The following is a 17,028-nucleotide window of genomic DNA, read 5'->3' as shown; positions in this document are numbered from 1 at the left end:
CGCCACCAGCAATGCTCTTGTAACATACCGCGCCATCGACCTACTCGCGACGTTTATAATGCCAGGTGAGGCTCTGGACGTGGTGCTAATGTCGCGACAAGGCCCGGGTGCCAGAAGGCACTGGACCGTCCCCGAGCATGAGCAGAAGCCATCCTCGCTCCCGAATAGACCGGTGAGGGCTGCGCATGTCCTGCAGTAGCTTCATGAAGCGCGTGAACCCCAAAACCTCAAAGCAGTCGAGTGCGCCCAGGTCCAGGCGCGTACATGTTCCCTGCGCATCTACCACAGCCCGGCCATGCACCTCCTGTGCGCATTGAAGTCGTGCCCAGTCCGCACCCTTGCCGGGTTGCGTGTTCGAGCGAACGAGGGCGCGCACGATGCTCTAATATGATCGGTATTCGATACCAAGCTAGGGTGTTCTCGCTTCCCCTCGCCAGATGCCAGGCATGGGCTGTAAGTCTGAGCAAAGACCATATACCCCCCGGCGCAAGACCTCATCAGAATCACCTCGCAGGCTGCCAGGAATCTGATTAGACATGGCATGCGGCGTGAGCGCCTCGGTCCGTATATCGATCGAGAAGAGTTTACCATGGTCGGACCGGACGGGATTGAGATTCATCCTTGGATGTGGCCCGCTAATCTGAGGGCGAACGATGAGGTGGAGCTTCTGTTTTGGCATGAGCAAGATGGCGCCGAGCAAGGATCGAACCCAGAAGATGCCATCAACGAAAGGGCAGACCAAGTTGCACAGCGCGAGGGGGCCGTAGCAGACCGAGAAAGAGACGTCGGAGGACGTGAGGAAGCCGCGCGCGCCCGCGAGAGAAACCTAGGACGCCAAGAGGGTCAAATGAATGGCCGCGCCCTAGAACACGACCAACGTGCGCGATCGCTCGACCGACGAGGCGTTGCTCTCGACCAGCGAGGTGCCGCTCAAGACAACATGCTCCGACCTCCAGCCGGGCCATTCCCACCACATGGCGCCCCCGTCCTCGAACCGCCAAATGGTAATGAACCACCAAGATGTCCCCGTCCGAGATGTCCACGGTGTGGCTCGTGCCGTCGCCGCTGTTTGGAGTTCTTTGCGTGCAAGCGTCGAGTGGGAGACCTCTGTAGACCCTGTGCAGCCCCACCCTGAACAGAACCGGCATCATCGAACAATAAACAGCGACCATGTAGAACACAGGCCGGATAATCGCAGCAGCAAGAATCTGCCGGTCGATCATAGTCTGAGCGCAGGCGTTGAAGAGCCATGATCAGACGTATAGCTTGTTTACGTCCGAGCCCGAGGCCCACAGCTGGCTTCATCGTGCGGAAGGCCTGTCGCGCAGGTGCAGGGTCGATTCGCAAAGCTTAGGAGCCTGTTGAAGTCACTGGGTGTTGGTCTAGCCGGCTGTGAAAGTGTAACCAGCACCAACGGGCTTACTAGCTCATGCTACAGCTGGGTGTGGAGGGACCGTCAGCATGCGCAGACACCGAGACTTGCTTTTCCTCGATCTCCATTTCGCAGAAATTGTGGATGCTTGCAGTCTTCGCTGACGATGTTGGGGGTTGACACGCCTCACTTCTTGCGCGGCGTTTTCTAGATATCTTCTACGCCGAAGGATCAGTAACTAGTAACTATTCGAGGGCTGCTAGTATCGAGTACGCTAAAATTAAGCGTCGAGGAAGTAAAAGACTGCTCGTGTAACGCTAGCTGCTAATTATCTAAGTGGAGCTGCCTAAACAGTTGCCGTTGAGTTAGTGTAAGCGAAGCAGCAAATACTCTTAATGCTAATTAGCCTACTGGTCAGGTTATAGCTTTGTTTCAGAATAATAAATAAGCGGCTTGAGGAATCAACTCCGCGAGCTGTAGTGTAGGACAGTACTGTTATCGTGAATGGAGCTGCCCCTATGGAGCATACTACCCTCAAACGTTAGCCGCAGTTGCTCCAAGGGCTCTGTAGTGAGCCTCGCATTACTCGCATGTGATGCCAAGGGGAGATGAATGTGGAGGCGAGTTCGCGGAGGGTGATGGCTGCATTTTCTCATGGAGCCAATTTCATGGATTGTATCTTGTCTCCAGTCACCGCTCTATACTATACTTTCAACACTATGTTGTGCAGTATTCGTTGCTGCCGAGAAGATCTTACCGTGACTCTCTCCATCCTTTTTCTCTACATCAGGTCTGTAATCAGGTCCCCTCTTATCAGCCGCTGAAGTCATTCAATTGCTACAACTCGACAAACTCGCCCAGCGACTAATCCCACTCGTGCCCCTACTCGTACTATCACTTTCGTCTCCTTCCTCCCCCATCCGCAGCAGCGCCACCACCATCGTCACCACCATCGTTGAACCCAACCACAACCCTCGGTCTCTCTCCATACGCCATCGCAAGTGGCCCATACCTGCGAAAACTAGGCGAATACAGCGGCGGTCTTGTGAAACCTTGCTCGACTGACCTTTGCTGGCGACGCGATAGGTTCACGTGCAGGTTTGCCGCCTCTTGAGAAGACCGCACGAATCTCTTCTAATTGTGTGGCTGCCGAGGCGCGAAGATATGGGCTTGATGTCCGTATAGCTGCCGGAACGCGAGAGGTGGAGGAGCTTGGGCAGGTTCGCTAGCAGGCCCAGTGTGTGTTTGTGGGCCGTCATGTCTTCGTTGTACCACGCCATGTGGTTTGACCATGCACCGATGTGAGGCTTGAGCTTCTTGTGGTGGTTGTACTACCAGAGGTGGTGTTGTTCGAGGAAGGCCAGCCTCCACCTGGTGTCGTGCTCGTCGTCGCTGCCTCTGCGCCGCGTGAGAAAGCTTCAGCGTCCGCCGTCGACTTGGCTGAGATACGTGAAGTTGCTGAAGAATGTGTGATGGTTGAGGCACTCCACCACCAACGACAGGCGCATCCGCAATGACACCCCTATACCTCCCCTCACCAAAATGCCGCACAATCTCCTCCCATAACACCCTCGCCTCCCCACCAAACGGCCTGCGCAAAGGTGGCACACCAGCATACGTGCCATTACTCATCCCAAACGCAATGATCCTCAGATCCCAGCAATGTTGACTGTCGGTTTAGGCCATGATGAGAGTCGATGGGTGGTTTGGAGAGGTTGCGTAGAGAAGAAGTAGTAACTTTAGGACTCGAGGTAGAAATATAGCAGTAGGAGGATGAGTGAAGGGGGTGGCATGTGAAATTTAGAACGAGTGAATCTTCCAGAGCAGCAGGTGATTCGTGGGGCAGTCTTCACCCAGCGGCTGCTGAAGTCCGTTCCTTGGGGGTGGAGGGAACAATAGAGCCGGTGCAGCTATTGTGATAGATAGCATGTTGTTATTGCGTCAATGTACAGGTCGCGCTGGCTAGGGTCTGAGAGAAGGGCCCTGAGTTGGAGCCTGTCGTCGTAGCCGATCTCCTCAACAAGCTGAGACTATTGTCGAGTGGTCGAGGTCGTGGTATCTGCTAGTGAGTATACGATGTCTCCAGAGGAGTATATAGAATTGTTTTATCAAAAGCATACGAAGGATATCCATTAGAACTTGGTAGCAACGGATACGCCATGACGAGAGAAGCCACTATCTAATACCCAACGAGCTGCTTGCTCCAGCGGGTAGAGGCGTTGATTGCAAGCTGGAGGGAGGCATACCAACGGAAACCTCATGCAACAGCTCTGAGGTTGCTGCAATGAGAACAAAGAAGCTCATGTAACCAGGTCTTCTGTTAAGACAAAAGAAGTCTTACTGAATCGTACTCCTCTTTATCCACGCAATCACGAACGCCATAGAGGGAGCATCGTCAGATCCGAAGTGCATTCCACATGCTTCATCCCAGAGCGACGAGAAATCATGTGCTAGTTAAGTGCCCATAGATTTGCACTGTAGACGACTCTTACCCGATCCCACACCTCTTTGTCTACACTACAGCGAACGCCATAGGAGAGTATATCGCGGGATCTGAAGTGCATGGGAGATGTTTCATCCTTGAGCGACGGCAAAATTTGTGCTGATAAAGGTACCCATGGCCTTGCATGTGGACCTTCTGCCGGGGCCTTAAACTTCGAGTAACTGGGAGAGCTTGGTCTGCAAGTGGGAGTAGTTCAAAGTGCAATCCAACTTCGGCGACAGCATCTAGACGACCGTGAAAAAGTATTATCCAAGCCTCGAAGCAGCGGCGATGATCCAAAGTGGCGAGTGTCTAAGGTGATTAATGAGCGTGTCCACGATCGAAGGAATATAAGCACCATAATGAATCGAGGCAGACGAAAGAACGAGGAGTCAATAGAAGATCGAAAAACTCCATTTTCATATCAAGGAAAGGGGGTATTCCTATCATTCAGCGTAAATCAATCAATCGATCAGAACTCATGATTACCTTCCTCCACACTCCCTCTCAACACACTCACTCCACCTCACCAACACTCACACCTCCTACAACAGCAAAGCTCCAGCAACGACACCAATCATACCAGCCGCGGAGCCAGCGAAGGCCATGTTGGTTGGCATAGCGCCCGAGTCCGAGTTCGTCGTGCTGACCGTTGAGGTAGACAGGTCATTCGTCTGCTCAGCGACGCGCACGCCGAAGGAAGTCGAGACGGCGGTGATACTGTTGCCGTTGGAGACGGTAGTCTGCGTGAAGACTTGCGAGGCGGTTGTGGAGGCGACGCAGCCGGACCAGGTTGTCCATGGGGCGGAGGTAGACCAGGGTCCGTCAGTCCAGCCTGTAGATCAATGTTAGTGAATCGTCTTTCGTATGGAAGGTATCGTCTTGACTCACCACTCCAAGTGCTCGCTGGACACCCATTTGTTCCCCACCAGCTCGTCCAAGGCCCACTCGTCCACGCACCGCTGCTGCCCCAAGCACCGGGACCCCAGCCGTTTCCACCAGGACCACCACCACCGAAAGGACCTGCACCGCCATGCCAGCCGATGGGTCCACCGGGGCCACCGGGTCCACCGTTTGCGTCGCCGCCCCAAGCGCTCACGGCCGAAGCCCAGGCGGAGTTGGTGGTCCATTGGGTAGGCCACGCGGAGCCGCCTGGGAAGCCGTTAGCACTGGCCCAGTCGCCGAAAGAAGACAGTCCCGAGGGGAGAGGGTATGCGGAGGTGAAGGTGGACCACTGCGAGGCGGCGGTGGGCAGGGCGGTGATGGTGTTGGCGGCGGTCCACGACGAGAACTCGCCGGCCGCGCTGGACCAGTCTCCACCTGTTGCCCATGGGCCTGGCCTCCCAGCTCCTCCCCAGCCGCCGTTGTGTGATGATGCCCATGCATTCCAATTGCCTGTTGCGGTGGGGAGGTTGTTTGCGCTCGCCCACGACTGCCATTCCGACGTCGCAGTCGGCCAGTTGGAGATGCTGTTCGCACTCGCCCACGAGCTCCACTGCTGGGGTATGTTTGTGTTGTCCCACTTACCGCTCGTCACGCTGTAGCTGGCGAAGGGCGCGGCGGTGATGGTGGCGCCGGCGTTGGCGCACAGCTGAGCGATGGCTTGGCGGACATCATTCTTCTCTTGATCGCTGCACTGCGAGCCGTTGACGCAGTTGTTGAGGTTGTTGATGGCGTCGTTGTTGTCGCAGACCGAGTCGGCGTTGGACCAGTCCTGGTTCTGGTCGCGGCAGGACGAGACGCACGAGGGGAAGGCGGCGAAGGGGCCTCCGTTACCCCAATTGCCGCCGTTGTTGTTGTTGTTGTTGCCGTTGGGGTTGCCCCATTGCGGGCTGGCGGCGGCGAGGGTGGTGAGGAGGGCGGTGGCTGCGAAGACCTGCTTCATGGTGAAGATGGTAAAATTGCTGGAGGGGGATACGAGAGAAAGGGGTGACAGGAGAGAGGGGAGAGAAAAGGGCGGACAACGACTCATATACTCCTCTTACACTGTCTCAGCGTGCTGCTGTACAATCTTCCTGCCATGTCACGGCTGCGCCTTGGGAGAGGAGTGTCATTGTCTTGCAGCATGACGGCGTCGGAGAATACGCGTCATGCCGGTACAACACGACCAGGGAACGCACTGCAGGAGAGTGTGGAGGATCGTCCGGGTCCCAGAAGCAGGTGCAGGAGGCTGATGGCAGGCGAAAAGTAGGTGAAGGAGGGGGAATAGGGAAAGGCTGTGGTTATTTTGGGTTGCGGTTCTCCAACGTCTTGTCCGAAAGCTTTCCCCCTTCTCCGCTCTTGGCATTTCGCATCGCCGTAGTCCGAAAAGAGTAGCGTCGATGAGGTCAACGAGAGCAGGAAATGTGGGTATTTGTTCATACTTGAACCCCATCTTCTCCCCGATCCAGTCTTTGGACTTCGTACTGGAAAGTATTGCAGTAATGGCGAAAAACCCCGGACACTGTCGCTGCCAAGGCGGATCTCCAGCTTGTTCGGCTCCTCCAACACAATCCCGACCTCTCCCCATCCACTTCCACTCTCTACGTCCTGAGGCACAGTCACCAACAACAGCCTTCACCACTTGTGACGCCTTTCTCGGACTCTGGTGCGGGGAGCAGGAAGCTGAAACGCCAAACCACAGTCTTCTGCATCATCTGCTTCGGCGGCAGGATGATGCTGGTATGAGGCGGAGCCTCCACATTTACCTTGTCCGCCTGAAGCTGCGACCGATGGCCTCATTTTCTGTAAGGCTGGCCTGAGGAGTATTGATAGCAACGCAGAGCCGCACTGCAGTGTTGATCTCTCGGGGCCAACATAGATCTATCTTCGACTTCAACATTACCTCGAGACCTGTATTCGGCATCCTCGACGACTCGCTCAAACCAACCCCATCTCACCGGGCTTTCGGGTCCTGCAGAAATCTCCGAGTCTGAACTGATTCGTTTCATGCCCCAATCCCAGACGTCAACTGTGCCTCTACAGAAAACTTGGTTCTTCTGATCTCATCACAGCCAGCCTCTGTGTCTGCAATTGCGTACGCCAGACAACGTGGCCTGCATGCAGTCTGAGCTTGGCGTACATATGCTGTACCACCTTTCAGCTCACGGCAGCTGTTGTGCGAGGTTGAAGATTGCGTGGCCCTTCGTGTTGTGCGAGGTGGAAACAAAAGTCAGCTGCTGGTGAAGAGACCGCTGCTGAGCCTTGTTGAAAGTTTTGAGGTCTGGGAAGATGCTAGTATATGTTGATGCGTTGTCAATGGTTTGGAGCTGATCTATTTGTCGTGATTACTGACCTTACCTGCCAAGGTATTCGACCTCAACAGGAACAATGTCACAAGGCCTTCGAAACACTCGCTGGGGCAAGCCGACTCACAAGAAAATCCCCATAGCGCACGAGTGGTGATCATGTGCTCGGACGAAGACCACAGACTCGATGTTCCGCAGACAGACCCAACCCCATTTGCACCACGAAACTCATCACATGCATGTCTGCAGTACTGCATGTCTTTCTCAACAGCTGCGATCGAGACTCCTTTCCCTGCGATCCGTATCTCTGTCCACGACGAAATAATCTCCTCCATCTGGATCTTTGGACCTCTGAACAATACCTAATCGATCAGGGCAGAAACGTGAGAAGAATAACTCTCGAAGTCCAAAAAGACTAGAATGTCCCGATGGAGTCGTCTTTCCTCTGCTACAATCCTTTTATTCTGCCGCTTTTGGGCCTCCTTCGAGACCTGCAGGCTGTTTCTGTATATCAATCTCCATCCTCACACACGTCTCATACTGGTTGAGCTGGACATTATGCGACCTCTCCTCTCTATTATTCCATCCTTCTCATCTATGCCAATTCAAGCCTGTCACATCGCCTGACCACAGATCAACCCAACTCAACTAATCCCCAGCTTATTCCCGGCGCTGTGTTCAATCGAATATACCTACACGCCCCCTATACTGCTTCATCCTTCACAAATTCAGACTGCATTGAAGTCATGTGAGAATGAAGCCCAAAGATTTCCCATTCGGCTTTTTCAGAAGTAGAAGAAGAGAAAACCACCACTGCAAGAAATGTGAGCGTTGATCGAATCGTGGCTTGCATTGCCGAGGTTGGATGTACCTTCGTACCCACAACGACGACATCACCTCTTGGTTGGGCTTTGGACATTGGTGGTTCTCGAAGACAATCGTACTTCTCATTCTCCTCGACCTCATCAAACCACGCCTGCAGATACCAAATCACATAACAGCCGAGAAGTCTTTCAACGAATCGAACAGTCGAGACCTGAGATTTGGATTGAGCGGGAAGAAAAGCAACATATCGAGACTGCTGCAGGATATTGATTGTATTTCGAAGAAAGTGCACAACCTCAGCCTGTCGAGCTTTTGGACAGCTGGGACTTCTTCGCCACCATGTCAACAGTCGGTCGCCTTGCGAACAAAGTCGCTCTCGTCACAGGTACGCTTCTCGCCCACAGCAACACTTCGTCGACTATCCCTTCATCTCAGTCCTTGGCGATGTTCCGTGGCTGCTGCTCACAACAATTGCAAGGAATTCTGACTGATCTCTGCAGGAGCCGGCTCAGGCTTCGGCCGTGCGATCGCCACTCGCTTTGCGAACGAAGGCTGTAAAGTCCTTGTTAGCGATGTTAATGAGGATGGGGCGAGGGAGACTGCGGAGAAGATTGGGAAGTCGGTGAGTCGTGTGCTATGCCTTCAGTTGGAAGGACTTGAAACTCGGGCATCGTTGTTAACATGCATCTGACAATTGACTGTGGCCACAGGACTCCACGCACGTCATGAAATTCGATGTCACAAGCGAAGGCGAGTGGAAGAGGGCCGTGGGCGAAGTCGAGAACAAGTACATTTTCCACCTCCACTCACCCTCCAAACAAACCCAACACTAACATTCCCCCCAGATGGGGCCGCCTTGACATCCTCATCAACAACGCCGGCTGGGCCTACAAAAACAAACCCACCCTCGACGTAACCACCCCGGACTTCGACCGCGTCTTCACCATCAACGTCAAATCCATCTTCCACTCCATCCCCGCCGTGATCCCCTCCCTCAGGCGCGCCGGCGGCGGCTCCATCATCAACATCTCGTCCATCGGCTCCGAACGCCCGCGCCCGGGCCTGGTCTGGTACAACGCCAGCAAGGCCGCCGTGACGAACGCTACGAGGGGGCTGGCGGCGGAGTATGGCCCTGATGGGATCCGTGTGAATGCTTTGGCGCCGTTGTTGAGCGGGACGGGGCTGTTTGAGCAGTTTGTGGGGGTGCCGCATACGCCGGAGAATGTGAAGACGTTTGTGGAGGCGGTGCCGTTGGCGGGGTTGACGGATCCGGAGGTGAGTTGGCTTGTTGATTTTGTAGGTTGGGGGGAGATGTGTGCTGACGATGTGTAGGATGTGGCGAATTATGCGCTGTATTTGAGTAGTGATGAGGGGGCTTTCGTGACCGGGCAGAATCTGGTCATTGATGGTGGGAAGGGCATTTAGACGACGCAGCAGACATCACTCTCTGTTGAAGACTTGGTGCTGTCCAAAGTACACTTGACCCTTGCTGTTGTTGTTGGAGTTGTTTGTGACGTTCATCGTGCCATGGTTCTCGTTGACGTTGTTGAATTGGGATCCGCCTCCGCTGCTCGTGTACTTTGTTTGATCTGCTTGCGACATGGAGTCCAGCTTTTGCATTTCATAAAAGAAGAGACGGAGTTTCTCTGCAGCTTGGATGAGATGCTGCTGGTTGAGACTGGTCAGATCCTCATACAGTTGAGCGACGATGCATCGCTCCGCGACTAATCTCGTTTGTAGATCCAGGTTTCGTGTGGCTCGCTGGTTCGCGCCCGTGCCTTGTGATAGAGCTTCGCAGACCACGACGTAAAGGCTGCGCATGTTCTTCTCGCATCGTTCCAGCGCCGGCAGCCCATGTCCCTCAACCGAGCGAGATGTCGAGGCTGCTCTTGAGTGTGTAGTCCACCTTTCGAATATGTCTTTAAGAAGGGGCTGCATGGTGGCTACCACATCCAGGTCGTTGGGCAGTTCGTTGGCAGCCTCGCAAGTATTCTCGATCCCATCTGCGGACGCCGTGATGGAGCGGATGAGTACGGATTGGCTTCGGTCAGTCATTGTTCTGCGTTTCTGGCATCAGGGTCCCAACGTAGTGCGTTGTATGGTCAGGTTCGTGAACGAGTGTCAAGGTGATCTGGATGTTGCAAGTATCCGCGAGGGTCGGCGCGTAGGCAGGCGGCTGCTCATAAGAGTCGACACAATCGGTACCGGCTCATCGCGAGCGCCTTTGCTGCTGGCCTCATGCTCGTATATATGTCCACTCGCGCACTCGGGGTATCACGACGATGCGGGGTCACACGAGAGCATTCGTAGGGATCGACGACAATGTTCGACTCACCTAATGGTCGGGGGCCGTGTCTGCACATCCAGACCCAAACTTCGACAGAGCCCGCGCATAATGGGCCATGGCAATTGGGCAACCGGGCCCAGGCGCGGGACGCAGCGAGCAGGCGCACGCCACAATGTAAGATGTCTCGATCCAACGTGCGGTCCAACGTGCGATCCAACGTGCATTATCGAGAGACATCGATGCGACTGGTCTTTCGACCGAGTCTGGCACGTCTGGTCCGCTGGTCAGACGCCGATTCTGGGTCAGTGCTGCGATGTTGCGTATCTTGCGTTGGGCGCTTGCGTGCCGCGACGAGGGCGGCAATGATGCCAGGGCCGAGAACGAGTGCTGCGTTGCTGGCAGGGTTATAATATCGGGCCCATACGTTTGTCTCATCGCCCAAAACTCTCCTTGCCTCTTGCGCGGCAGCACAGCAGCCTGTGATCTGACACCTCCACCTGTGATCTGACACCTCCACCTGTGATCTGACACCTCCACCTGTGATCTGACATCTCCACCTGTGATCTGACACCTCCACCTGTGATCTGCAGCGACGACAAGCTTTCGCCCATCAGAGGTACGCGATCAAAATGCGTCGATCCGCACGGGTGGAGATGGCCAGCTGACCAATGACAGACAATCCAAGGGCGGCGTCGCAATCATGGCGCAGGCCAACTGGATCTACTCACTGCAGTCCATTGGCGATGTTTTCAGCAGCATCGATGAGCTGTGCCAGAACTGTGCTTGGCTCCCCAAAGAGCTCTGCCGCATCAACCAAGCCTTGCCTCACTTCTATCACGCTATCTCCACGTGCTGGCTCAACGCGCCAGAAGAGCCATCGACATGGGTGGTCTTGATGCGAATCGAAGCGTGCGCAAGGAGCCTGCACGAGACGATGCGACAAGCAGTGTCGAGCGGTGCGTCTCGGCCTTCGGACCGCGGAGTCTTTAGCACCTTCGCCGAAGCTAGGCGCCTTCTGGTGCAGATGCACGAGTCTTTGCTGTCACTGCCACCCGCAGGCACGCCGGAGTCTGTTCCGTCCAATGGCACCGCTCGCAGCCAGACGACGAGCATAGGCGAGGCGACTTCCGCTCAGAACGGCAAGTACCTGGTGCATGGGTCTGGTACGCAGTACAACTCGATCAACGAAGGCAGCGGCCGTCAGACTGTCACGAATTACAGCACCACCAAGATGCGTCAAGGCCGTGGCGGTCGGCGCGGCGCAACAGCCTAACGCCAGGGGACAACACAGCAGAGTCGACGGATGTCCCTGTCAACATGCGGGCTCTGATCTCAGCGTCAATGTACACGAATCGATGCGCAAGACCAACGAAATCAACGCAAAGCTGTTCAGCCGACGTGGCTGCTGCTTATGAATTGGGTTTCACATCCTAAGATCAGGAGAGACCATGAATGCACGACAGACACGACGATTTCGAGATATTTGAGTGCCTTGCACATGGGCTTCTACACCAGGGCTCTGAACATTGACCCATGGTAGTACGCAAGCTTAGCGCAATCGCCGCCGCTGCCAGCGATCATGGGTGGTTTCAGAGTAGAAGGATGGCAAACTGCTAGATTCCAATGCATTCCACGTGCACCAATGGCTCTGGATGTACAGGTCGTCGGATCTTGGATGCGGGTGTTAGAGATGTCAGTGAGTAGGGAAAGGAAGAGGATAAGAATTTTCCACTGAACGGCGATCGTGGACAACAGCATCCCACACTGGAGTGGTGGTTTGAATGATTTTGCATGGAAGCTCAGGGGCTAGAGTGGTAAAGAGCTTGTAATGCGGTTTCTCTGGCTGATGCTCGGACACGAATCTTTACGAGAATCGTGAACCTCGTCGCTCTGCTCTGCTCTTTCTGCCTTTCTTTCTGCCCTTGGCAAAGCCTTCAAAAGACACTCCCAGCATCAATGGGTCTGCCAGTTCACACTCGAGTCTAATTCTACGCTGAAGTACACATGCCTATTCCGGCATCAGCCAATCGTCCGAAAACAGCTCAGCAGATTGAACTCTCTGAGCTGGGTCCCAAACGAGGATCTTCCGCATGAATCTCAAGAACCTGTTCTTCTCTTCACCTGGCGGTATAGCGGTGACGAAGTCTTCCAGTGATGCTTGTGGGATTGGAGGTTCCGCAACCCAATGTCCTGTAAGAAGTCCATTAGATGTCATCGTCTCGACCATCAGCGTAGGACGACTTACCCCTATCGTCGACGAACGACTTGATGACGGGGTTCATGCTCTGCTCGATCATCCATCTGGGTGGAAGTCCCATGTAGCTGATATATTGGCTAAGAGCAAGGGGAAGTACGTATTGATTGTGGACTGTGTCGACGGGCGTGAAGAAGTTTCTACCTTCAAGGAGCTCGAGCGCCTGCCAAAAGAGCACCGTCAGCTTCTTTGATATCGCAAGGCTTGTCAAAGCTCACCATCACTCCGATGGACCAGACGTCAACCTGAGCGTCCCAGGGTAGTCCCATCAGAATCTCCGGTGCACGGTGTGTGTCGGGCATCCACCAGTCGTCGTTGGTGGTCGTGGTTGACCGAGATGAGCCAAAACCGGTCAGGATAGGATCAAGCGTCAGTTCGAGCAAAGGAGTATCCCTTCCTCGAGAAGCATATACTGGATAGCCGTTAACTTCGACAGGAATAGTGGGCTCGGCGGCCTCGGCGTCTTCGATCCGGCGAAAGGGAGCATCGTCCGTCGTCTCCATCAAAACATTTTGAGCAGTGATTTCTGTTTGGTGTCAGCTCGGAATTGGGAGGTTGAGAGGAACTGTCAAACCAGTATGTATAATATCACAGTCGCAGAAAAGCCAGTTCACACATCCCAGCAGACGCTGCACAAAATGAGCCACAATCTCCTTTGGTACTCTGCCTTCAGGAAACATGCACTGCAGAGCCCATAGACTGCATCCCTGTGGCTTCTTCACAATGCAATCATGTCCGTCGGTCTTGAATGTCTCATCGGCGAGTCGAGCGTATGTTGAGCCAGGGTGTTCTTTCGGGCAACTCGACAAGTGCTGGAGCGTGACATATCTAAGAGGACGTTGGGCTTGTATAACCCCAAAGGGATTGTATGGGCTGATGGGGATGATTACGATGATAACAGTGATGGCAGATGTTGTTCATGTTCGGGATGGCGACAGTGAAGTCAGGAGAAGTCGAGGGGTTGTCTCAGACTGCCCTTTAACGCTAAGCCTATGAAGGCACATCGATGAAAAGGCCAGAATCAGAAGCGAAGACAGTACAGCACAAATGGTCTTAATCTAAAGGCTGGAAGTGAAACAGACAGTGAGGTGGATGGTGAAGTGGAACGTAAACTAGGGAGTAAAGGGTATACTGTGAGTCTTCACTTCATACTTCACTGTTGCTTTCACTCCTCACTTTACTATAGGATTTACCCTCTACTTCACCGTTGCTTTTACTCCCAACTTCACTATTGCTCACCTTTATTACACTTTGTTTTTACTTCTAACTTTACCATCAACTTTACCCTCAACTTCACGCCTAGCATGACCCTCATCTTCACTTTTCTTTCATTTTCGCCTCACTTTCAACTTTACTTTCAACTTTGCTCCTGCCGCATTTGGCAGCTCAAGAGTGCGTGGCCCGTGCGTTTGCCGTCCTGCCCTTCTGCTCCGCTTGAAAAATCCCAACATCAAGCTTGCCATCCCCATCGAAATCACACCGACCACGCCACCGTCGCACCATCTCCTCCCTCTGTCCCAGCAACAAGCAGAGAGATACCAGCAAGATGACTTCCCCCACCACCAACCACCAAGGCCAACAAGAGCCGCCCAAGGAGAAGGCCAGCACGAAAGTCGGCACCACCTACGAGCTCCTAGAGCCAATCCTCATCCGCCTTCCAACCAACGACCTCTTCACCATGCGCCGGGTCAACACCATGTGGCGCGACCTCATCAAGAGCTCCGACGACATCAAGAAGGCCAACGGTGTCAAAGCCTCCCAGCCCGCCCTCGATCCCGCACCCATTCCCCATGGAGGACCACCAAACATCACGTACAGTACCCCAGGCCTCCAGCTCACACGGGCTCTGCATGTCGAGCGCGCCGACATCTTCAACCAAGGAAGAGCCAAGCCAGGACACGCCATCTGTGCATGGGTCAGCGGCTCTCATGCCGCCAGCAGGAGCATATTCGACGAGGTCGAATGGTCCAACTCTCACGTTGTCATCGACGTCCGTCTCTACTTCTCTGCCGTCGACGAGCCATACGCCTCGTGGCAAGAGGCGCTACTCACCGACCCACCCATCAAGACCTTGACCATCAAGACGAACGGCGTCCCGGGCAACTACAGGTTCTCACACGCCAAGACCATCGACAGCGATACTGGTCTGACCCTCGGCGATGTCTATCGAGCACACAAGGACTACATCAAGGAGTGCTGGGAGAGATTCAATGTTCGCATGACTTCGGACCGCGTCCACACCCACATCCGGATCAAGCAGGACAACGTGGAGCTGTGCGAGGGTGTTCAGCAGAATGGGGGAGGCTCATTGTGTAAGCATGACTTGGGATGCTATCCGCCTACTCGTGCGTGCGATGCCGTCTTCGAGACGGTTGTTGGTGGACCGTTGGCGTCGAGTGCTGGAGGTTGGTGATGGTGTTGAGGTCTGAGATGGCAGAAACGCCTGGAGATCCCCATGAGAAAGAGCCTGGCTGTGGCAACGGAAGCAGCACGGAGGGATTGGGGTGTTGTCGTGAGATGGAGAGACCTCAGATAAGAGAATGGAAACTTCTGCATTCCCGAGAACATTTTGCTACCCAGAACCATCCCAGCTCCGTTTGAAAAAGCTCATAGCTGGCCACATTCGGTATCGTATGCGTTGGTGCAACACCGCTAGTGGAACGAAGCAAAGTTACTTTGGCGCCATCTTGCAGCTGCGTGGGAGCCATCGGGCTCCGCCGAAAGACAAATATTACCAACCACATGGAAGGATTAAAGATGTGCACATACGCGTATACGACATCAAGGGCTGTTGCGGTATTTTTGACGAGGATATGCGTGGTCTTTGATCTGGATACAGCTGTCAGACGGCAACGCTCCAGAACAGCGGAGACATTGATTGGGAAAACATCTAATACTGAAGACTGTGAATCCGGACTATTCGCTGACCAAACATCAGCAGCCTGAAGACTCCGGAGCAGTTGTACGGCCTACAGCTGTGCCACATGCGCCTTTTAGGCCATTCAATCAGGCAGTAACAGTAGCACCACTAGAGGTGGACGACGACAAACCATTTGTAAGAAGGATCCATCGCGTGGTGTTGAGCTACGACTCATGTTCGAAGAGATCCTGATACACACTTGCAAGAACCCGCCAGCAGCTGTGAATGGACCATTCTAACCTTAGCGGCCGCACCACAATTGTAGATGTTGGGTAACGAGACTCTATCGCTCCAGGAAGGATTTCAACTATTGCCTTCGACTCCTTTCAGCAGAAGGAGTGAACTAATGCCGGCCACGATGAGACAGCACTAGGAGTAACATCTTGCTCAGCTGTAGCAAGATAACATCAAACCGCCATCGAGGATGCACGAACGTGTCTTGATTCAGCGTGGAGAGCAACATATAAGAAGGTCTCCCAGAGAGGAGGACAGAACACCCACCAACACAGCAACATTCTCCTGCATACCCTCTCTCCATCATGTTGTGAGTAGATTGCCCAGGCATTCCTCGTGCAGACCTAACCAATCCACCAGCAAATCCCACCTGATCGCCCTCGCCGGCCTCGCAACCCTCCATCAAGCCACCGCCCTCCCAGCGACCAACAACTCCACCCCAGTCAGCATCAACCCAGTAACCGGCTGCTTCAAACACACCGTCAGCGTCGGCGACGGCGACCCTCACCAGAACTACTTCAACATCCAAGTAACCGAGAACCTGGACTGCGGCTCCGGAGGCACTGGCTGCTCCGTCAGCCACCTGAACTCGCACACACTGATGTGGTCCGTCAACCCGGGCGTCATCATCGACGAGTGGATCACCGGTGGCTTCGCGGTCGGAGAGTCGTATACCACTGGTGATACTTATACGTGTACGTGCTGTGTTCCAGCGAGCCCTGCTGCGAGGTGCTGACTGCCATGACCACAGGCAACGCAGGCTCAGGCCAGACCGTCTGTGTGTGGAGCAAGGTTGCTTATACCGCGTACACCGTCATGAATACCCAGACTGGACCCAACTGTGGTGGGACGATTGATCAGACCCCGTTTGTGTTGAAGTCGCCGAACTCGGGGGATAATGCGAGCTATTATTGCGTCTATGGGACTGCCTGCAGGTCGGATGGGCAGGGGTATTGGGATGATAATGGTCCTGCTGGTGGGCCATGATATGGGTTTGGAGTGATGGAACGTGATCGTTCGTGCAATGGGACACATTTCAGGGAGCGTCCTGGGCGCCTGATCTTAGTATCCCAGGCTCTTTCAGGGCTCTTTCTCGATATTTCAGTCACAGTCTACTCTCATCTTGCAGTTCAAATATATGACCCACGCTTGTAGGCATACCTCTTCTCAGCCTCATTCAGCCGTACCACTGACTGTGTGCACCTGTCTGCTACTCGAGGTTCACCAAGAATGATCAAGAATTGAAGTCCCAGTTTTGAAAACCAACACCAATGGTCACAAGGACTCGGCAACTATTTCGCTAAAGTCGTTTAGTCAGCAAGAGACTTACTTATTTGCAAATTGGAACTCTTGTAGGCAGACTCTTACGACTGGATTTGCGTGGCAGGATTATTCCAGCGCCTGACTTGAGAGTCCGCGGAAGCTCC

General features: G+C 54.2%; 7 protein-coding genes across 7 annotated transcripts; 5 read left to right on the top strand and 2 right to left on the bottom strand.

The window, feature by feature from the left end:
- Positions 1-264: 264 nt before the first annotated feature.
- On the top strand, positions 265-1,135 carry M409DRAFT_54125 (uncharacterized protein; the record flags this gene model as incomplete). Its single annotated transcript, XM_033812603.1, has 2 exons — positions 265-453; positions 515-1,135. The coding sequence occupies 2 exons, from the start codon at positions 265-267 to the stop codon at positions 1,133-1,135; spliced, it is 810 nt and encodes a 269-aa protein (XP_033668416.1).
- Positions 1,136-4,399: 3,264 nt separating this feature from the next.
- On the bottom strand, positions 4,400-5,739 carry M409DRAFT_22334 (uncharacterized protein; the record flags this gene model as incomplete). Its single annotated transcript, XM_033806287.1, has 2 exons — positions 4,400-4,689; positions 4,746-5,739. The coding sequence occupies 2 exons, from the start codon at positions 5,737-5,739 to the stop codon at positions 4,400-4,402; spliced, it is 1,284 nt and encodes a 427-aa protein (XP_033668415.1).
- A 2,506-nt stretch (positions 5,740-8,245) lies between these two features.
- Positions 8,246-9,331, top strand: M409DRAFT_54123 (uncharacterized protein; the record flags this gene model as incomplete). Its single annotated transcript, XM_033812602.1, has 5 exons — positions 8,246-8,291; positions 8,407-8,528; positions 8,617-8,693; positions 8,752-9,181; positions 9,239-9,331. 5 exons carry the CDS (start codon positions 8,246-8,248, stop codon positions 9,329-9,331), a joined length of 768 nt encoding a protein of 255 aa, XP_033668414.1.
- Positions 9,332-10,228: 897 nt separating this feature from the next.
- On the top strand, positions 10,229-11,466 carry M409DRAFT_54122 (uncharacterized protein; the record flags this gene model as incomplete). Its single annotated transcript, XM_033812601.1, has 2 exons — positions 10,229-10,367; positions 10,784-11,466. 2 exons carry the CDS (start codon positions 10,229-10,231, stop codon positions 11,464-11,466), a joined length of 822 nt encoding a protein of 273 aa, XP_033668413.1.
- Positions 11,467-12,201: 735 nt separating this feature from the next.
- On the bottom strand, positions 12,202-13,127 carry M409DRAFT_22331 (uncharacterized protein; the record flags this gene model as incomplete). Its single annotated transcript, XM_033806286.1, has 4 exons — positions 12,202-12,383; positions 12,439-12,610; positions 12,666-12,973; positions 13,022-13,127. The coding sequence occupies 4 exons, from the start codon at positions 13,125-13,127 to the stop codon at positions 12,202-12,204; spliced, it is 768 nt and encodes a 255-aa protein (XP_033668412.1).
- Positions 13,128-13,993: 866 nt separating this feature from the next.
- On the top strand, positions 13,994-14,860 carry M409DRAFT_54120 (uncharacterized protein; the record flags this gene model as incomplete). The annotated part of the gene is made up of 1 exon (XM_033812600.1): positions 13,994-14,860. One exon carries the CDS (start codon positions 13,994-13,996, stop codon positions 14,858-14,860), a length of 867 nt encoding a protein of 288 aa, XP_033668411.1.
- A 1,046-nt stretch (positions 14,861-15,906) lies between these two features.
- On the top strand, positions 15,907-16,588 carry M409DRAFT_54119 (uncharacterized protein; the record flags this gene model as incomplete). The annotated part of the gene is made up of 3 exons (XM_033812599.1): positions 15,907-15,911; positions 15,962-16,296; positions 16,353-16,588. The coding sequence occupies 3 exons, from the start codon at positions 15,907-15,909 to the stop codon at positions 16,586-16,588; spliced, it is 576 nt and encodes a 191-aa protein (XP_033668410.1).
- Between the last annotated feature and the right edge of the window lie 440 nt (positions 16,589-17,028).

Source organism: Zasmidium cellare (assembly GCF_010093935.1).
Source record: "Zasmidium cellare ATCC 36951 unplaced genomic scaffold M409scaffold_15, whole genome shotgun sequence".
NCBI lineage: Eukaryota > Fungi > Ascomycota > Dothideomycetes > Mycosphaerellales > Mycosphaerellaceae > Zasmidium > Zasmidium cellare.
This window is presented reverse-complemented; position numbering and strand designations above follow the sequence as displayed.